We start from the raw sequence: 22,025 nt of genomic DNA on the forward strand, positions 1-22,025 counted from the left end.
AGAGCTGCATTATAACTCTCTCCCAGAGGTGGGCAGTAATGAGTTACATTTAATCATGTGCATCAAAACCAAAACAGAACCCACTAACTGTACTAAGAAATGGAATTGTTTTATTTCTAAAAGTTACTTCTGTATTTCTACTCACGTATTATATTTTAATATCATCCTTTATATCAGTTCAATTGTGTTTGGGTTTTTTTCATCCAAATTGATACCATTCAAGTTTTATGCAGGGTTTTTTTTGTTAATTTCAAAGCAAAAAGATTTCCATTCTTAACAAAGAAACAAAGTTACTGCGTTAATTACCTCACGTGGTGGCGCTATAGTCAAATGAATAGGTTAAACCTGTGGTGAAGATTATTGGCACCAATAAATCCATAATCCCTGGTACTTGCTTATTTAGGAGTAATTTATTCTCTACCACAGATGCTGTGAAATATAATAGAGAATTGTCTTATATGGAGTATCGCAGAATCACAGGTTAATGATATCATACTTATTGTGGGCAACATATTCTGATTATATCGTATAGTGAGATGCCCTGTGTTTTTTCCAAAATGACATATAACTTTGATGTTTTTCTTTGATTTTACTAATAGCATAAAGGAATGGCATACAGTTATCCAAAAGCAGTGTATAAGGCAGGTGGAGGCATGCCAAGATGCATGAGAACTATGATTAAAAAACAGGGTTATTCCACCTAATATTGATTTCTGAAATCTTAAAACCTTTTGAATATGAATTATTTTACTTTGCATTGTTTGAGGTCTGAAAGCTCTGTATCGTTTTTGTTTTGTTTTCAGCCATTTCTCATTTTCTGCAAACAAATGCTCTAAATGACAATGCTATTATTTGGAATTTGGGATAAATGTTATCCGTAGTTTATATAAAACAACAATGTTCATTTTACTTAAACATATACCTATAAACAGCAAAATCAGAGAAACTGATTCAGAAACTGAAATGCTTTTTATTTTTTTTTCCAAAGCTATATGTGTAGCAATGAAAAAAGTGTACACTTCAAAGAGGGGTCTAGGGTGTATAGGAAGGGAATTGGGACGCGGCCTGTGAGTTGAGCGCCTTCTGCCATTCCCGTCGCTTTCCGCTGCCGGTAGCGTCTGTCACTCAAACCCCCCAAAACGGTGTGGACTCCAAAATCCATATAATGTGGTACACAGCCGCCCAGGGTAGGTGCACAGAACACTCACACATACCGAGACACACTCACACTGAAACACTCTGAAACACACTGAAACGGGCTCAGGGTCCGACAAGACTGGCGGGTTGACCGCGGCCTGCTCGGTAGCGGAGTGTAGGAGTGCTGCAGTTAGAGTTAAAATTAGCCATAGTGGAGGACAGAGTAGACTAGCCTAGCCTAGCTTAGCCTAACCAAGCCCAGTCGAGTTTAGCCCAACACTGTAGCTGCTGTATCGTATCTGATTTATAAATATGAGGTCGGGCTGGAGTGACAGGCCTGCAGGGGTAGCAGTGTTTAGTTACGGCGGTTCTTTCTGGAGCAGTTATTTAACCACACGGTTAGCTAAAGGCCGCTAAAGCTGACAGACTCGTGCTTTTGTTTGTAGCCGCGTTAGCTAGCTAGCTAACCGAGCTCTGCTCTACTATCCAAGTTAGTTTTCTCTCCCCTCTCCAGTTTCTCTCTGTCACGGCTTTACTGGGAGATAACTGCTGCAGTGTAATGGATGTTTATGTTAAACACAGTGAACTGTCGGTCTTCAGAAATACACTGCTAGCCTAATGGGTTGTTCAGGACACGGTAACCTAGCTAACCTAACTAACGCCGCCCAGCTCCAGATGTGTGTGACTCCCTGAACCACAGGCTAATTTTAGATTTAATTTAAAGACATATTAGAACTAGCTAGCTTAGTTAAGTTACATCAAGTGATTCCGCATCCAAATGATTCTGTATCTGTAACTGTTAGCTAGATGTTTTAATTATTAATTGGTGTAAGTTAACGCTAAGATAACCTACGTGTTTCTGTTTTGTTTGTGCTACACGCTAACGTAGCTAAATAGCTAGTGATTTAGTAGCTACATGCTATTAGAGATCCTTTGTCCACTTTTAGGTTAACGTTAATTCAGGAACTGCTTTTAAGTGGTTCTGTATCTATTATGAATAATTCTATAGGACTCAGTAGTTTCTATGTATCAAAACACGATAATCCTGTGTGTCATAAGATTTATCAGCACGGTGATTACGTACACAAAGATTGGTGTTCGTATTAGTCCTGCAACTAACGATTATGGTTATTTGGTAGTCGACCAATCGATTAGAACGATAGAAATAGCTGCACATAATATTTGAAAGGTATTTAAATGTCTAGATATTGTTTAAACGTGGAAAGTACAACTACTTAGTGAGTAGGTATGTAATCTTTTGAGTTTGGGCACTTTTAGAGACAGACTAAGTTGAGTTTATCCTCTGTGAGTGAGCCATTTTCCCACCTACCATTGCTTTTCTGTCACCAGCACTTTGTGTAATGCACTACTGTTAAAATTTAATGATTAGTTGACAATGAAATTTGCAGTTGACAAATTTAAATAGCCAACATTGTTGATTATATCGACTAATTATTGCAGCCCTAGTTCATATCGATATCAAATGTATATTGTATAGTCCGAAATTAAGAAATATATTGTAATATGTATTTTGGCCACATGGTCCTACACACATTTTATATCAGATCTTATTTGTGTTTAGTGATTCAGTGACAGTGCAATAAGTTGTTCTGTATCCGTCAAAATGATTCAGTAAATGTGTGTATAAGTGATTTTGTGTCTATTATTAAGCATAATGTATGCGATAACTGATTTAGTAACTTCTATAAAAAATTCTGTATCTATTAATAATTATTTTATACCTGGTCTAAGTGAATCAGTGACATCTATAAGCGGTCTCGTATCTACAAATAATAATTCAGTAATTGCTATAAGTGATTCAGTGATTTCTATATGTGATCCAGTACCTGATAAAAGTGTTTAAGTATCTACTACAAATGATTCCATCCTAATGTACAGAATTATATACAATAAAAATTCTGTACTATTTTGTACTAAATCTACTAAAAGTGAATTCTATAAGAGGCCATGTATCCAGTGTAAGTGATTCAGTAACTTCTTTAGGTGTACCATTATAAATTATTTTGTAGTTATTATAAGGGATTCTTATTAGAAATGATTCTATATCTACTATAGAATTCTGTAGCTTCTGTATCTGCTGCAGGTGATTGTGTATCTGCTGCAGGTGATTGTGCATCTGCTGTAGGTGATTGTGCATCTGCTGTAGGTGATTGTGCATCTGCTGTAGGTGATTGTGCATCTGCTGTAGGTGATTGTGCATCTGCTGTAGGTGATTCTGCATCTGCTATAGGTGATTGCGCATCTGCTGTAGGTGATTGTGCATCTGCTGTAGGTGATTGTGCATCTGCTGTAGGTGATTGCGCATCTGCTGTAGGTGATTGCGCATCTGCTGTAGGTGATTGCGCATCTGCTGTAGGTGATTGCGCATCTGCTGTAGGTGATTGTGCATCTGCTGTAGGTAATTCTGCATCTGCTGTAGGTGATTGCGCATCTGCTGTAGGTGATTGTGTATCTGCTATAGGTGATTGCGGATCTGCTGTAGGTGATTGTGCATCTGCTGTAGGTGATTGCGCATCTCCTGTAGGTGATTGCGCATCTGCTGTAGGTGATTCTGCATCTGCTGTAGGTGATTGTGCATCTGCTGTAGGTGATTGTGCATCTGCTGTAGGTGATTGTGCATCTGCTGTAGGTGATTGTGCATCTGCTGTCGGTGATTGTGCATCTGCTGTCGGTGATTGTGCATCTGCTGTCGGTGATTGTGCATCTGCTGTAGGTAATTCTGCATCTGCTGTAGGTGATTGCGCATCTGCTGTAGGTGATTCTGCATCTGCTGTAGGTGATTGTGTATCTGCTGTAGGTGATTGCGCATCTCCTGTAGGTGATTGCGCATCTGCTGTAGGTGATTGTGCATCTGCTTTAGGTGATTGTGCATCTGCTGTAGGTGATTGTGCATCTGCTGTAGGTGATTGTGCATCTGCTGTAGGTGATTGTGCATCTGCTGTAGGTAATTCTGCATCTGCTGTAGGTAATTCTGCATCTGCTGTAGGTAATTCTGCATCTGCTGTAGGTGATTGCGCATCTGCTGTAGGTGATTGCGCATCTGCTGTAGGTGATTGTGCATCTGCTGTAGGTGATTGTGCATCTGCTGTAGGTGATTGTGCATCTGCTGTAGGTGATTGTGCATCTGCTGTAGGTGATTGTGCATCTGCTGTCGGTGATTGTGCATCTGCTGTCGGTGATTGTGCATCTGCTGTAGGTAATTCTGCATCTGCTGTAGGTGATTGCGCATCTGCTGTAGGTGATTCTGCATCTGCTGTAGGTGATTGTGTATCTGCTGTAGGTGATTGCGCATCTCCTGTAGGTGATTGCGCATCTGCTGTTGGTGATTGCGCATCTGCTGTAGGTGATTGTGCATCTGCTGTAGGTGATTGTGCATCTGCTGTAGGTGATTCTGCATCTGCTGTAGGTGATTGCGCATCTGCTGTAGGTGATTGCGCATCTGCTGTAGGTGATTGCGCATCTGCTGTAGGTGATTGCGCATCTCCTGTAGGTGATTGCGCATCTCCTGTAGGTGATTGTGCATCTGCTGTCGGTGATTGTGCATCTGCTGTCGGTGATTGTGCATCTGCTGTAGGTAATTCTGCATCTGCTGTAGGTGATTGCGCATCTGCTGTAGGTGATTCTGCATCTGCTGTAGGTGATTGTGTATCTGCTGTAGGTGATTGCGCATCTCCTGTAGGTGATTGCGCATCTGCTGTTGGTGATTGCGCATCTGCTGTAGGTGATTGTGCATCTGCTGTAGGTGATTGTGCATCTGCTGTAGGTGATTGTGCATCTGCTGTAGGTGATTGCGCATCTGCTGTAGGTGATTGTGCATCTGCTGTAGGTGATTGTGCATCTGCTGTAGGTGATTCTGCATCTGCTGTAGGTGATTGTGCATCTGCTGTAGGTGATTGCGCATCTCCTGTAGGTGATTGCGCATCTCCTGTAGGTGATTGTGCATCTGCTGTAGGTGATTGTGCATCTGCTGTAGGTGATTGTGCATCTGCTGTAGGTGATTGTGCATCTGCTGTAGGTGATTGTGCATCTGCTGTCGGTGATTGTGCATCTGCTGTCGGTGATTGTGCATCTGCTGTAGGTAATTCTGCATCTGCTGTAGGTAATTCTGCATCTGCTGTAGGTGATTGCGCATCTGCTGTAGGTGATTCTGCATCTGCTGTAGGTGATTGCGTATCTGCTGTAGGTGATTGCGCATCTCCTGTAGGTGATTGCGCATCTGCTGTTGGTGATTGCGCATCTGCTGTAGGTGATTGTGCATCTGCTGTAGGTGATTGTGCATCTGCTGTAGGTGATTCTGCATCTGCTGTAGGTGATTGCGCATCTGCTGTAGGTGATTGCGCATCTGCTGTAGGTGATTCTGCATCTGCTGTAGGTGATTCTGCATCTGCTGTAGGTGATTCTGCATCTGCTGTAGGTGATTGCGCATCTGCTGTAGGTGATTGCGCATCTGCTGTAGGTGATTGCGCATCTGCTGTAGGTGATTGCGCATCTGCTGTAGGTGATTGCGCATCTGCTGTAGGTGATTCTGCATCTGCTGTAGGTGATTGTGTATCTGCTGTAGGTGATTGTGTATCTGCTGTAGGTGATTGTGCATCTGCTGTAGGTGATTGCGCATCTGCTGTAGGTGATTCTGCATCTGCTGTAGGTGATTGTGCATCTGCTGTAGGTGATTGTGCATCTGATGTAGGTGATTGTGCATCTGCTGTAGGTGATTGTGCATCTGCTGTAGGTGATTGTGTATCTGCTGTAGGTGATATTGCATCTGCTGTAGGTGATTGTGTATCTGCTGTAAAAGTGATTCTGTATCTGCTGTAGGTTATTAGGTTATAATGTCATTTATATTCAGAGGACTACTGTTAATATTCATAACAATCAGAGTTATAGTGGCACTGTAAATGATAGTAATGCTAAATTGACGTTCATGTGTACATGTTTGTGTATATTGTGTTTAAGAAGTCAAATAAGGCTAGTCAAAAGGAGCAGGTGGATTCAGTAAGATATTCAGTAGCTGTTTTGCAAGAACAGATTCTGTATCTTAATAGGTATCTATGAATTAGCGGGAGTACATACAGACCTTTAGGGCTTAAAGGGTTGGGCAGTTATGTTGCTATGAGAGCAGGTTGAGGTTTGGAGGGACAACAAACATGCTAAGAAGAGTAGAGTGTTGACAAGTCTTATGGATGTCTTTGCTATTCTTTCTTTACCATTTAATTACTGAGGCAGTCACTGCTGGTAGGAGTACTAAGACAGTATGAGTCTTTATTAAGTGTTGTAAGCTTTAAATCATTAGGAAATATTTATTCTAATTTGCTTGTCAGTCATTCATATTTTGCGTAAAGCACAACACATTCTAAACATATTTTTCCTCAGTGTATAAATATTTCTATGTATAAATATAATGTTATAAGGGAATTTGACAAAAATCAGTATCTAGGTGTCACTGTGATTGATACTGTGATTTTCCTTAACTGGAAAAAGTGTAGACAGCTTTTTATCATCGCATGTTCTGTCTTTTTTTTCTGTTTGGCAGTTTTTCAGATCTGAAACAACGAGGTCACATAGGCTGTGATAATACTGAGGAGATTCTAATGCTGAGCCATGGATGACGAGGACAGCCAGGATGAGCTGATCAATAGGAACGCTTCTCATGGAAAAGGAAAAAGACCTGCCACATCTCTTTTCTCTGATGAAGGTTAGTGTGTGGGCAGTGTGCTGAAGTGCAGATGTTTATTCAGTGGGTTTTGCAGCGACATTTTTGGTGTTGTTTATTTTAATGTTTATTACTACTCAGAGGGAAATTCAGAAGATGGAGAAGACTCACAGGAAGGTGAAACAGAGAGTGAGGATGACGAAGACGGTGCCTCTGAAGATGGAGAAGAAGAAGATGGTGAAGAAGAGGGTGAGGAGGAGAGTGAACGTAAGAACATGCCACTTTTCTTTGTTGTAACGATTACTACTACTTGTGTTTATTATAATATTTATTCAGCATTACTCAACATTACCTTTTTTAATGCATTTACATAGATGCTGAAATTGTGCAATTGACAATTTCCTTTACATGTTTTGTTTTTATTGTCCAGCACATTGATTGGTAAATACTTATAGCAATGCATGTTTCTGAAAATATATAAACATATTAACCTCCTTTGTGGATGATTTTTTTTCTCAAACAAAGTATGTTTGTTTATTTTACAAATACATTATGTTTACAACTTGTTTCATGTTCATTCTTTCCTCTCACTGTGTTTGACAGATGAGGACGCTGAAAATGAACTTGAGGGGGCGATAGGGGGTACATCTGCCAACCTTGCTGAGCTAAGTTCTGATGAAGATGCAGAGAAATGCCCAATCTGTCTCAACTCTTTCCATGAGCAGCCAGTAGCCACTCCTGAGAGCTGTGAACACTACTTCTGTCTAGACTGCATTCTGGAATGGGCCAAGGTGAGCATTGAAAGTGAAGAACTTAAACTTCTTGGTGTAGGACAAGTCCAAACTCAGCTTTCCATTCTTTGCAAAATGTCACCTTTAGTGTTTGATCAAGCTTTCTTTTCATTCTACATTAGAATGCTAACTCCTGTCCTGTGGACCGAATAGTCTTCAGCAATATTCTACTCCGAAAATGCCATGGAGGCAAAGTCCAGAAAACGGTAAGTGAACATCGGTTCTGTGTTCTCTATATCATATATCTCTATATCATATTCATAGGAAAGACAGTTACAGTGGTACTGTTAAAGACTGTAATATTGAATGTGTGTATGTGTATGTGCAGATTATGGTTAAAAAGACGGCAAAGGCTACTGAGGAGGAGCAGGTGGATGTGGATTTAGAGCAGACCAGCTGTGAGGTGTGTGGTGGATCAGATCGAGAAGACCGTCTGCTGCTGTGTGATGGATGTGATGCAGGGTAAAGTATTAATACTAACAGTGTTTTTGTCAATGCTGTCATGCAAAAACATCTATTGTTCTCTTTTTAACATTATTTAAATATAGCAGTTGGTCTTCATAACGTTTCTTAATTAATCAAGAATAGACTGATATAAATGTTCCAAAATGGGGTGGAATTAGGGTTGCAGCGGTAACCGGTTTCACGGTATACCATGGTATTAAAATGCACGGTTATCATACCGTGTGTGTTTGCTTATTACCGGTAAAACGCATGCCAGCGGACAAACTCACCCGCGCATGCGCAACTCTGCTCCGCTTCAGCTCCTCAGCACACAGCGGTGAGAACAGCAGAAAGTGCATCAGACTAAACAAATCTCCGTCCGCCTAAAAAAAGGCTAAACTAAAATCAGCAGTGTGGGACTATTTCAGAGACCCGCCGAACGCACCCGAGGATGGTTATCCGATTTATAATCAATGTGGCCGTAAAGTCACAGCTAAAGGTGGACATACGTCAAACCTGTTCTCCCATCTCCAAGAACACCACCCCGCTGTGCAGCGCAAAGTATGTGTTTAGTTTATAATTTTAATCTGAACATAAATAAAATCTCTTTGTAGTCGTGCACAACCCATGCGGTAAGCGCCCGCAAAAGCGCTGAGTTATCCGAAATTTGGGCACGCAGGTACAGGCGTGAAGTGCGTGCTACGACAGATTCACGTGTCCGTGTAAAGGTGCTCGCCGGACTGGATGTGAAAGACGCCATTCATTTACATGCGTTAATTTTCAAATTCTGACGTGCCTGTTTTTCATGTGTTAAAACCAGACTCAGAAATAAATCCCCTCTATCTGGTTATATACCAACTTGGCAGTAAAACGGACGTTTACAACAGTTGTTGATCAGACACTGACCCAGGCTCAGTTTATCAGATATTAAATAATTTAAACTTAAATAATTGTACTGAAAAGTTTAAACACAGGATCTTTACTTCTTAGAGGACATGTAATGTGTGACACGTGTGTGTGTGTGTGTATGTGTGTGTGTGTGTGTGTATATATATATATATATATATATATATATATATATATATATATATATATATATAATTATATACACCCTTAATGACCTTAAGAGTAGTGGAAAAACCTGGTTTCCTTCACCTAATGGTGTACAGTTTATTATTTTTTTTAAGGAGACATTATCTATATAGTTGTTCCAGGTTTCTACAATAAATAGTTAATTGAACAAAAAACCTTTGTTGTAATTTCTTTAAGGGTCAGTTTAATAATATATGTAACAAACTGTGATACCGTGATAACCGTGATACCGCGGTATTTTCTGAGACGGTTATCATACCGTGAAAATCTCATACCGTTGCAACCCTAGGTGGAATATATATATATGTTTTATATATTGACTTTAATTAAAAGTTACAATTTTTTTTCTAGTTGCTGTTAGTTGCTGTTTTGTGTGACAAGAGGGAAACTGTGATATACATGCACACATTTAAATATTTGTGTTTGGAAGACAATTTATAACTTTATACCTCAAACATCACACATCCTATACAGGAACAAATTTATATAGAAACTATTTATTAATGCTCAGAAAAAAAAACACCTCTTTATCTCTTCCTCTGCTGTTAAAGGTACCACATGGAATGTTTAACACCCCCCTTGGATGCTGTACCTGTGGAGGAATGGTTTTGCCCAGGATGTGCACCAAACTCAAGTAATGAGCCGGATATTACCAGCGAAACATTTGTTCACATTATAATTCAATATTCACAATTACAAGACTGTGTGAGGAGGAAACCGTTCGCTAGTTCAGTTATAATCCTAGTAATACAGGATTTATCTGTACTTGTTTTTAATACACATATTAATTGTACTAGATACAAAAATGGTTTATTCTTATTAACTAAATACATAAATGTGCTTTCACACCTTAGTCTCATTCACACAATGATGCCTAGAGTTATGATTATGTTGAATACTTCATATCACAACCAATTTTATTGGTTATCTGTCTTTAAATGCTGTAATTTACGCAAGTTAGTAATTATTGTATCATTAATAATCAACCAAATAAATAATTTAAAATGTACATCCCTAGAAGGCCTAATACATTTATTTTCCATTTGTTCTCTGTACTCCCACTGAAAGAACTTTTGTTTCTGTTTCAGGAAGTGAGAGGTCAAGTGAGGATGAGAGCAATGTTCTTCCCACCACCAGCCGCTCTCAGCCAAGCAACTCCAGGCCCATCAGAGCCATCGCACGCACCCAGCACAGCGAGAGGGTCCGCCATAACGTCAACAGACACCGCATCACACAGGCACGCACTGCTGCACAGGTTTGCATGATGCTTTTGCTTGCCTTTTATAACACATTGCAGATGCAGGTTTATGAGCATAGCAGTGGTGTGTTTGTGTGTGCTTGTGTGTGTTTAACCAGTCTGTTTGACCTTTTGAATTCAGCAACCATAAATCAAGTATATAATATAATGTAAATCTAAAAGTAAGCTGTATGGATATTGTTCTAGTGCCCAATAAATAAACAACATAGTAAGGCTGAATGGATGAATGTTTGTTTTTTGCCCTTTAAAATTTGCTGGTTTGTTAAATCAGTTTTGAATTATGTTATCATATGGATATATTATATGAATTTGGTGGGTTGCTGATCAAAGAGTTGATCAAATCAATGCCCTGACTGCGATGTCTAGAAGGAATTGGCACAGAAGGCTTCTGCTTTTCTAAAAATGCGAAATAATTGTTGAAAATAAGTTGAAGCTCTTATCCACATAAATGCTTTTAAATAAAGTGCCTAAAATCTCTGCACAGTACTGTATGATGTTTTCGTGTAACTCTAAAAACTTATTTAGGAAGTAGATTACTAAACTGAACTATTTTGAACTGCCGTGGACAATTGCATTAGCATGTTTTAACAAAAGTTTGTGTTTTTGAGTAAATATAAGAAAATTGGACTAAATACCATATTCAAGTGTGTTTGGGGCTTTTTAATGCATGTTTGTGATGCATGTTCAGTGATGGCTATACTGTTTTTTTTTTTTGTTTTTTTTCCCACCAGTTGGCTCCCCGGTACCTGATGCAGTCCACCTGGCTAGATGAGACCATTAACGCTGTGGTGGCTGGACTCAACACAGCTGTGTACGTGCGGGACCTGACTCCTCGCCCGCGATCCACAAGGAGATGCAAGACAGGTAAATATTTCAAATGGGAAGCAAACCAGAAATACACTTTTTATTTTAACAAATGATTAAGACCTGAATGGTATGGTAAAGTTGTATGTTTACTTTATCATCTAACCCTGGATATCTTTATTTAAATTTTGAACACAGTTAGAAGAAGAAAAACTAAAAAAGATGGGAAGGCTGCTGAGGGCAAAAAATCAAGCACAGGGGTGAGGAGACGAAAACGTCGAGTAAAAAGGAGGAAATCAAGAAAGAAGTTGGTACGTCTGTTCTGTTCATTTTTGCATTTGAAATGTTCCCATGGACCTTAACATTGAGTATTAGCTGATACTGATCTAAGGATCCTATTTGATTGTAGGCTTTTTTTTAAACATATGCCAACCATTCAGTTGGGGGTCATGTGCAAATCTGCTACTTAATAGTAAAATTAATTGTCTTTAATATGTATCATTTGTTTTTCTATATTCTTCTAGATTATTTTGTTAGCTTATTTCTTCTGTTTTAAAATGTAGTGAATTAAATGTAAATATGAAATTTGTGGACAGTTTTCTTTTGTCACAAACCCTTAAAAAAGTGAATTCCATAATAGACAGTTGTTTTCTCACAGGTTGTAAAGAAAACCGCCACCACTCGAGGCCGAATTGCACGCAGTCTGGGCATTAAGAAGCCTGTCCGCAGCTCTTCCATCCCCTCAGTTTACCGTCCGTCTGAGCAAACACTAGGCACCATGAGAGCTGACATTGGGGCAGCCTCCCTTTCTATTTATGGAGACCCTTTTGACCTTGACCCCTTTGATGATCAGTGAGTTTCTCATCCTAGTGAAATTTCTTTTAATGACTGTTGTGCGTAGCAATCCCTTTTCTTAACAATTAATTACATAATTTTGCTGCTCAATATGCAGAATCGATAGGTGCTCTGTCTTGTTTATTTACATACCCACAGGCTGCTTTACATCCATCAGGTATGATGGTCATGGAATTGTAAATCTAAAGAATGGAACTTTTTTCTTTTTTTTTTCCAGGAATGAGGAGGTGCAGCAGACACCAACTCCAGCCTCGTTGTTGGAGGCTAAGCGCAGAGGTTTGTCTCGCTCTGCCATGCGTTCACACCATCCTGTAGCGAGACCCATATCTGCAGGCTTACCAAGGTGACCCATTTTTTTTTTTTTTTTTTTTTTAGGTTTTTATGCCCAGATTTTTAGTGTATGAAAACTAGGCTCTCATACAGGACATTAAAGCAATGAGAAAACGCGCATAGAATAATATACTGTAGGCTTATAAATAGAATAAGACAGTAACAAGATATGAGAGCAAGATGACACGGTCTGCGTTGGCAAGTGTGCTTCAATAGACTTGCCAAATTAGATAAATGTAAGATCTGGTGTCTAGATGTGATTCATCTGTGCCTTTGATTTAATGTGTATCTCTTGTTTTACATGTGGCTGGATAGCAGGCGTGGACACAGTATCCCTCATATAGAGGAGGTGGCTGAGGCCGCTCCAGTGCCAGACCTTCTGGGTAGTATCCTCAGCGGCCAGAGCATGCTGCTAATGGACAGTTCTGATATTGTCATCAACAGAGATGGCTCTCTTAAGGCCGCCAAACCTGGTAAGCTTTTTGCAGTGGTATCATTTCTTTTTATTTTTCTCTTTAGTTTCTTTTCTTTCTTTTTTTACACAGTTGCTCACTCTTTGTTCATTTTAAGGGCAGTGTATAGCATTGAATGAGCTACAGATAAAGATAGATTAAAACGTTTAAATCAATGTATAATCCCTCCATGCGTGCTACGCATGGCAGCTGTTTAAGTCAGTTGTTTTTTTGTTTTTTTTTAGTGACCATGTCTTTGCCAAGAAGCATTTCAAGTGGTTCTACTTCAGAAGAGTCCGGCATCACATCTACAGGAGCAAGTCCTATTCAGTCAATCAGACAGACTCCCCCTGCTTCCTCCTCATCCACCCCCTTAAGAAGACCTTCAGTACACAGTCCTTCTCCACTGACACCTGTGTCGCCCTCTCAACCCACATTACGCACACCTGTGCCTGTTCCTGGGCACCCACGTCTGCATACGCCACTGCCCCACAGGCCGGGGCCCTCACACACTGTTGGAACCGATCACAGTCTGCAGGGTACCTGTGGGATCAGAGGCCAACCCCCAACACGTGTTCCAAATGGATCTTCTGACTCTCGCCACAGGGAGAGGGGAGATGCACCTCAACAGATCCCTGCAAAAAAGCCTCCACCCAAGCCAGTATGGGTAGATGTGTCTGTTTTACCAAGAATACCAAAGATTAAAAGGGAAAACAGTTCTGAAGCACAAAGCAGCAGAGGGAGTAATAGCAATAACTTACCAGAGTCTTCTATGACAAGTTTAGCAGGTGACAAAGGCCGGCAACATACCGTTGACCAGCAGAGGGCAGGTTCGAGTCGACAGAGTAGGACAGCAGACAGCCATAGACAGAGACTAGACAGACCCGGACCTTCATCCTCTTTTTCTAATTCTTTTTCCACTTCCTCATCATCGAGCAGTGTGACGTCAAATATGCGATCTTCATCGTCATCATCATCATCATCTGCTATTAGTTTTCGCATTAATGCTAGTGGGAATCCGTGGCATGCCCGGCGTCTTTCTGCACCTGAGCCAAGTGGTGTAAAAGATGAAGAATCTGCAAAAAGAACACAGAAAGACAAGCAGATGTTGCTCTTGTCCCATTCCCAAACTAAAAAGGCATCAGTGAAGAGTGAGGTCTATGATCCTTTCAATCCTACAGGATCTGATTCGTCAGAGAGTGAAACTGAGAATGATTCCTCTGAGATGGATTCCCAAAGTAATGCTTCCATGCCATCAAGCATGGGACAAAATGAAAGTGTAAAACTGCAGATTAAAACAGAACCCATGGACTTTGATGTGGAAGAAAGCTCTGGAATGGGTATCCAAGTTAAAAAGGAGCCTACTTCATTCAAGGAAGACCCCTGGCCAAAGCCTTTACAACGTTTTGCTACTGGACATAGACAAATGCAGTCTGAGGGTCTTGCCGCTGTTATGGCATATAGTGGAAGCCCTGCAATCTCTGATACTGAGTGTAGTGCAACTCCTGAAAGCCCATTTACCAAATCTATGGATCGGTCCAGGTCAAGCTCAACCTCTAGTCAACACAGTGATGAAAAGGTCAAAATAGAGATAAAAGCTGAACCAGAAGATGAGCCATCACCTGTGAAGGCCACTTCTGAGCCAGAAGTCCCCAAAGGGAATGGTCTTTGTGATGAAGAACCATCAGTGGCAAGCAGCTCTGCTGTAATACACAAAAGAAAGGAAGAAAGAATAGCATCACCATGCTTCCAGCCTAAGGAGGAGAGCGTACAGGCAGAGTCTGCTTCCCAGAGCTCTCCTTCCAAGGACATGGAAAGCTCTCCTGAAGAGAATGAACACTCATGGTCAGAAGAAAAAAAGCGATCAAGCTCTAGATCTCCAGGCTGTAGACAGTCTCGCTCAAGATCTAAAGAGAAAATGCGTTCTCGGTCAAGGTCTAAAGAAAGAAGGCGTTCTCGCTCAAGATCTAAGGAGAAAAGACATTCTCGTTCTAGATCTAAAGAAAGAAGGCGTTCTCGCTCAAGATCGAAAGAAAAAAGAAGCTCCCGTTCGAAATCTAAAGAGAAAAGACATTCTCACTCAAGGTCTAAAGAAAAAAGACGTTCTCGCTCGAGATCTATAGAAAAAAGACGTTCTCGCTCGAGATCTAAAGACAGAAGACGTTCTCGCTCGAGATCTAAAGACAGAAGGCGCTCACGATCTAGATCTCCAGTCCGCAGGCGGTCTCGCTCAAGGTCTAAAGAAAGACAATCTAGAGACAAAAGGCGCTCTCGTTCGAGGTCTAAAGAAAAAAGACGGTCTCGTTCAAGATCTAGAGACAAAAGAAGCTCTCGCTCTAGATCTAAAGAAAGAAAACTGTCTCAAGACAAGCGGCGCTCTGCTCGCTCCAGCAGCGATGAGAGCTCTCGGAAGAAAAAAGCAAAGCGCAGCAGCCGTGAACGTTACGACGGCAAAGGGAAAGATGGAAACAAGAGATCCAAGGAAAAAAGGCGCTCTCGCTCCAGAACTAGATCAAGGTCCATCGAGAGGAGGAGAGAGCAACCATCATCACACAGGTCATCTACAGCATCAAAGGATGGAGGTGATGTGAGGTCCAAAAGGAGAAGGTCTAGATCAAGCTCCAGAGAGCAGAGGCGAAGAGTGGATGCGTCTTCTTCAGAAAGAAAGAGTGAGGTCCTTCATCAGAAAGAAAGAAGCCGCAACAAATCATTAGTGTCCACTGCAACTGAGGCAAAAGAGACAGTTTACAGTTTGAAGAAAAATGTAGTGGCACTGAAGAAGGAAACAGAGTCTGGAGAAGAGCAGTGTGAGACTGGAATTTCTGTTGCGTCCATTAAAAAGGAGAATGAACCCAGCAGTCTTGGCTGTTCAGCATCAATTGATCTAACCGATGCAAACACCAAGGAGACTTCTTCAGTTGTTATGACAAACGAACGACAGCCAGCCAAACCCAAAGAAATCAAACTAGAAAACACCTGCACACTTAGTGAGGCTGAAGAGGCCAAACTGCAAAAAGATATAAAAGTAGAGACTGAACAAAGCAATACATTGTTTGAAGAATTACTGAAGCCAGATGAAATTAAAAAAGAAGAACTCACTACCTCAGGTGTCCCCAAAACATCCCAAGAATTGAATGACATTTGTATTATGAAAGCATCTACACCCAGTAACCAGACCAGTCACTTATTACATCAGGAAGACAAAAGTACGCATGACATTATAGAACCCCCAAAACAAGTCAAAATAGAGCAGATTTGGCCTGATGAAGATGATGATAGTGGTGGTGGTGGTTTTGATGATGATGATGATGATGATGATGATGATAATAATGACCCCTGCAGTGATAGTGCTCTCGTCATTAATTTGTCCACACCTGACCCTACTCCTGTGGAATGTGATAAAGAGCCTGATGGTGAACTGACAAGCCTGCCTGTGGTGGAAAAGGAAGAGATGGAGGTAGTACCCATCCAGACACCATGCCCTGTGAAGCAAGAACCTGTGGACTCGTCAGATGAAGATATCAATGTGGACTACTTAATTGACAACTTGGACTTCATTAAAAAGGAGTTAAAGGAGGAGGATTCTGTCACTGATCCTCCAGGTTCTGCAGAGCCTCCTACTCTCATGAAGGAGGTCTCAGGAGGGGCAAAGCAGGAGATAGAGCCAGCTTTAGTAATCGGAGGTACTAAGGCCAAATCGCAGGGAAAACGAGTTACCTGGAACATACAAGAACCTGAGGGTCCTCCACCAGAAAAAATGAGCAGTAAGTGAATAGACATTATTTTACCTTGCACGTGAATGTAGTCTTAAAGCTCTGTAACAGTGCTACAATTCACCTGGTGACTGGAGGATGAATTCAGTTTGAACATTTTAGAAAAGTGAGAACATGAAAGTGATGTGGGCTGTCAGAAATGTCAGAGATTTGAAATCAAGGTTTCAGGTTTATAAATGCAAAAACAAGCAAAATGGCTCAAATATGTTCATTGTTTATATACACTATGGGACAGTATCCCCAGACAGGGATTATACAGATTTGGAAAAAATTAAGAAACCACTTGAGTTTCTGAATAGGTTTTTTAGATTTATCTATTTATTGGTATATGTTTGAGTAAAATTTAAATTGTTGTTTTATTCTATAAACTACGGACAACATTTATTCTAAATTCCAAATAAAAATGGTCATTTAGAGCATTTATTTGCAGAGAATGAAAAATGGCTGAAATAACAAAAAAGAAACAGGGCTTTCAGACCTCAAATAATGCAAAGAAAACAAGTCTTATTAATAAAATTTTAAAAGTTCAGAAATCAATATTTGGTGGAATAACCCTGTTTTTTATAATTACAGTTGGCATGTTCTCCTCCACCAGTCTTACACACTGCTTTTGGATAAATTTATGCCCCTCTTGGTGCAAAAATTCAAGCAGTTCATCTTGGGTTTGATGGCTTGTGAGCATCCATCTTCCTCTTGATTATATTCCATAGGTTTTCAATTTGGTAAAATCTAAGAAACCCATCATTTTTAAGTGGTCTATTATTTTTTTCCCAGAGCTGTATATTCCTTTTATTAGAAAATCTCAATTCTAAATGCTATGTGGCTCAAGACCAGGCTTTATGAATGTCTATAACACTGCCAATATGTATCCAGTTTGTGGAAGCCCCTGCTGTAAAGTGCATTCGGCTTCTTTAATAGCGAGCATACATAGTGCGATTTCACTACAGCCATAGACAGAGACTAGACAGACCCGGACCTTCATCCTCTTTTTCTAATTCTTTTTCCACTTCCTCATCATCGAGCAGTGTGACGTCAAATATGCGATCTTCATCGTCATCATCATCATCTGCTATTAGTTTTCACATTAATGCGAAACAGCTCCAGATCAGCAATCTTGTGATAAAATCTTGCAATAAAAAATCTATTTGAAATCCTGTTGCCCCATCGTGTGAGAGTTTGAGGTAAGCCGACTTACACACCTTGAGCGACTTGGGGTGTGAAAGTCTTGGGGGGAGAGCATTGGGGTGTAGAGTGTGAAAACATGAACCGTTTAAACTCTGCAAGCCTTCCCTGGAGTAGATTTAACATATAACATATATATTTACATTGTTTTCACTGACTAAAGTAAAAAAAGGTAATATTCATTATGCTGTTAATGTTTTAACCTCAGAATTTATCTTATTTCCCTTTAGAACTTGCGCTTTTCAAGCTGAAACTGAAGCAGGAAGGATCCCGCAAGGCTGCTTCCACCGCTTCCACACAGAGCTCTAGTCAGGTACATATCTCAGCACCACATTAGAAAGGCAATAATAACTGGTCAAGGGTGAAGTCTGGCAAAACATAAAGGCTGTGCATGCACATAGGATAACCACTGCGTGGCATCAGACCCTTTTTTGTGAAGCATCTCTGCGCAGCTCTGCCAGACCAGTAGGGATCATGTGACTGAAACTGAAACCAGACGAGCAGGGCTTTCAAGCGAAATGAAAGTGAACCTAGCACTGGGAAATCATAACCACACAGGAGGAATGAATTTTTTTTGAGGACATGTTTTTACTTAGACTCCAGTAATTTGGCAAGGCTTGCATTTCTGCAAATGACGCTGCACTGGTAGAGTCAGTGTTTCCATGCATGATGATGTAACATCTACAAGCAAGACAACACTTGAAAAATTGTATTTTTGTATTCTTTGAAAATTAAAATAGTGTGAGATGTCATTTGCAGCCTTGATGCTTCTGTTATGCTGTCCAATTAAATACCTTCATTTGGTCTTTTCACACACATGTCTAGCTTATTAGAAAGAGACCAGTGTTCTATATTGCAGTCCCTGAGCTGGTTTTTAATACATTGAGGATGAGCACAGAAAAGTTGTATTGGAAATATTAAGTGCTGTTGGTTTATTTTACTATTTCTACTAATGAGCACATCATTCCCATTCGGTTCTGTATTCAAGGAGGCAGCCTCTGTCCAGATGGGCCCTAAACCAGCAGCAACCAGTCTTAACACTCTGTTGGAAGAGGGGCGTTCAGACCTCAGCCAGGGAGGATCCAAATCCTCAAAGGAAGAGGTTCTTCCAGATACCGATCAGAAAGACAAGGTGTGTAGCGTAGATGTCTTTAAGGTGACCTGATCTACAATTTGAGACAATTTTATAATTGTGATTACAATTAAGAGAACTCTGACCATTTTTAATACCATGGCGTACTTGTCTTATGGCAAAGTTCTTTGAATCACTGTTCTTTAAATTTGCATTTGCCCTGTGATAACAATGACCAATGCACAATAAAACAGTGTCCTGAATTAAGGTTTAGATTGGATTTGGGATTTAGGTATTGTTGCATTAATGGTTGGATTAAGTTTTTTTTTTTTTTTTTAAATAGTTAAAGTGATGTTTGGTAAGAAGTTGAGCCGAGTATTTTCTTGCAAATTATTCACAAAAACAATACAATACAAATATATCATTTACTGAGAAAATGTAAGTAAGCAAGTGTTGTTGATTAAGGTCTTTCTAAATTATCTTTTTTTCCTTTTAGTACATGAAGAAGCTTCACATGCAGGAGCGAGCTGTAGAAGAGGTGAAACTCGCCATCAAACCTTTTTATCAGAAAAGAGACATAACAAAGGAGGAGTATAAAGAGATCTTGCGAAAGGCTGTTCAGAAGGTAAGATTCTGTATGTTTTTAGCATTGTTCCTGGAATCACTTTTAAAGGATGTATACCCTTAATTCCTTAATCATGAAGTAAAATATTATACATTGACTTTTTTAAGGATCATACTGTGTGTTCTTGTGTATATCCTGATCACTCTTTCATTTTTGTTTTCACTTTTATTAATTGGTATTTGATTTTAATTTCTTTCCTGTTTGATTAACAGGTGTGTCACAGTAAGAGTGGTGAGATTAACCCAGTCAAAGTAGCCAACCTTGTCAAAGCGTACGTGGATAAGTATAAACACGCCCGGAAGCATCGTAAAGGCGAAAGCTTGGGACAGGGCCAAAATACTGAAGGCCCAAGAGACTCTGAAACAACGGGGTGAGGACCACGCCCCTTCACTGGAATTACTTCAGTCAGTCTGATCAGTGCACACGTTTTATAAATTTAGCTTCTCAGAAATCATGTGACTCTAAGGGCTCAAGCATTGTGAAATCAGTTGTTTAGTTTGTTGTTTGATTTATGTAAAGAATTTTGCCTCTATATTGAGAATAACTGTCTAGAGTGGGAGGAAATGTCATTTTGCAGTGGTGAGAGTGAACATATCCAGATGTATGATATGTTGAACACACTTGTATACCATTGTTATTGACCGTATACATAAAGTCAGAATTTTTATCATGTAGGAAGATGTACTCGAAATGTTCACAGGACCTGTTTAATTTTATCAAGATATTTGATAGACATGCTTTGTAATTATTAGAAACTGAGGCCACTTTTTTCATGTATTTTGTTTGCCAGTATTTCGGCATGTTGTACTGCTGTAATTAAAGCCTTGAGAATGTATGCCTTTGAAAAGCAGCCCTGTTCAGGAAAAAAATATATATATAAAGTATAAAAGTATTTAGACGTGGTTCACATGGATGGATGGGTACACTTTATGGTTCAGAAGTTTGGAACAATTTTTGTCATTAAAGTTTTGTAATTTTATGTACAGAAGTATACAGTGCTGGATTAAATTCTCTCAACTAGACACTAGGAAACTAAGAAAATAAGTTTTTGATGTCATTCAGAATCAAATGAAGAATCACTTCAATAAGAAATATTTTGTAATTATGTATTTATAGGAATGTGTGTGTGATTGTTGATTTTGGAATTAAAGAGGCATTAAAGAGTTTGTAGCCATTTTATTTTTTGGTTTAAGAAAACACTGATTACATATTTTAACAGTAATTCCAAACTTCTGAACATTGGAGTGTATTCAGTCTAACTTCCATTGAAGGAATCTTGTGCTGGGGTGTATTTTAGAGTTGAATGGAACCTGTAAAATAACAGCACACCCAGCAATTCTTAGTATTTGCACTGGTTGTGCTGGATGTATACTTTTGACAAAAAAAGCTGACTGAGTTTCAGAAGACCTGTACCAGCCTACGATGTTCTGGCCTGTTGGTGAAAGCGTAAATGAGAGTGGAAAGTCTACCAAGGAACATAGAACCATTCAATAATACATCAGATTATCTGAGAGAATAAACAGTGGAGGATAAAAAGCTTCCAGCAAATACTTTTCAGTGACCAGGTTTTGTAAAGGTATGTTTTAAATTCATAGTAAAGTCCCATTTAGAATTTGTGCGTCTTGTTTTTAAACAGTTTTTTCAGAGTTTAAGGTTAAAACAAAACTAAACATTTTTACAATGGCAAAGCTGCAATGTTCCATTTAAGTTACACTTTAAAATAACAGCTTGGGTTTTGTTCTTATATAGGAGCTTCATAGCACATGCTTGACAACTACAGTTTGCAAATATGGCCTCCAATTGATTACCTAGCTTAAAAGCATAGTTACTTGTTGTGTTTGCCAATGCATTTCTGCTGATTATGACACGTTTGCCAATTACATTTTGTGTTATTGTTTTTGTGGACACATTGGACAGAGCTATGGAGTGAGGGAAAATACCAGGATACAGTGAGGTCAGAATGGTGCTGCAGCACACTATTAGTAGAAGATAGGGCCATGGCGCAGTGGCCTGCATTGAGGTATATTCTTTTAAATGGAAAGTGATGGATTTTGCCTTTATGCAAGGTGCTTTTGTTGTTCATTTACTTTCTTTCAGTAATTTGTTTCCCCAAATGATCAGTTTAAAATTGTGCAGATGTTTAAAGGAATCACATTTTTGTCATGTGCTATTCTTCCTTTGTTCTTACAAAACAAATTTGATGTCTGATTGGTTGAGTGTTTACTAATTTTAGGCTGCACCGGTTGTGGTAATGCATGAGGATTGAAAGACCTCTTTGTGAATAATTTGTAATTAGGCTTATTACAGTGGAAAGGTGGGGTGGTTTCTCATAGTCACCTGTGGCAGCTTGCTGATTTCCACCTATTTGGTGTTTGCTGTCCTGATTCAATTGTACTTGATTCTAATTGTGAACTGGAGAATCCACCACTTTACTGTTTTGTAAATACGTTTCTTTAGAAGTTTATTTAATAAAAGAGAAAAAGGAAGCTATTCATTTGTTTTTGTTCTTTTTCTTCCATATTTTATTGTCTTACATTTA

General features: G+C 39.7%; 1 protein-coding gene across 5 annotated transcripts; it reads left to right on the forward strand.

Annotated features, from left to right (window-relative positions):
• Positions 1–1,078: 1,078 nt before the first annotated feature.
• On the forward strand, positions 1,079–21,976 carry phrf1 (PHD and ring finger domains 1). Of its 5 annotated transcripts, XR_007437855.1 has the most exons (19): positions 1,080–1,187; positions 6,689–6,850; positions 6,950–7,075; positions 7,412–7,599; positions 7,722–7,805; positions 7,928–8,061; positions 9,687–9,769; positions 10,224–10,390; positions 11,125–11,257; positions 11,396–11,508; positions 11,856–12,049; positions 12,270–12,395; positions 12,698–12,855; positions 13,080–16,598; positions 18,020–18,102; positions 18,778–18,921; positions 19,358–19,486; positions 19,699–21,062; positions 21,404–21,976. XR_007437855.1 is itself a non-coding variant. In XM_049474719.1 (18 exons), the coding sequence occupies exons 2-18, from the start codon at positions 6,757–6,759 to the stop codon at positions 19,858–19,860; spliced, it is 5,637 nt and encodes a 1,878-aa protein (XP_049330676.1). In that variant the 5' UTR covers positions 1,080–1,187; positions 6,689–6,756; the 3' UTR covers positions 19,861–21,976. The 5 variants fall into 5 exon arrangements, 4 of the variants coding, with proteins under 4 accessions (XP_022527827.2, XP_049330676.1, XP_049330677.1 ...); XM_049474719.1 differs by having other exon boundaries at positions 19,699–21,976; XM_049474720.1 differs by having other exon boundaries at positions 12,701–12,855; positions 19,699–21,976.
• The last annotated feature ends 49 nt before the right edge of the window (positions 21,977–22,025 follow it).

The sequence above is a fragment of the Astyanax mexicanus genome, chromosome 2 (genome assembly GCF_023375975.1).
Source record: "Astyanax mexicanus isolate ESR-SI-001 chromosome 2, AstMex3_surface, whole genome shotgun sequence".
Lineage (NCBI taxonomy): Eukaryota > Metazoa > Chordata > Actinopteri > Characiformes > Acestrorhamphidae > Astyanax > Astyanax mexicanus.

What these genes read in the sequence shown, in the direction of transcription:
- phrf1 (XM_049474719.1), top strand. Translation starts at nt 6,757, where the DNA reads ATGGATGACGAGGACAGCCAGGATGAGCTGATCAATAGGAACGCTTCT. An exon ending in AGGATGTGCACCAAACTCAA is followed by an intron (nt 9,770 to 10,223) that starts GTAATGAGCCGG and finishes TTTCTGTTTCAG; the next exon opens with GAAGTGAGAGGTCAAGTGAG. An exon ending in CACAAGGAGATGCAAGACAG is followed by an intron (nt 11,258 to 11,395) that starts GTAAATATTTCA and finishes TTTTGAACACAG; the next exon opens with TTAGAAGAAGAAAAACTAAA.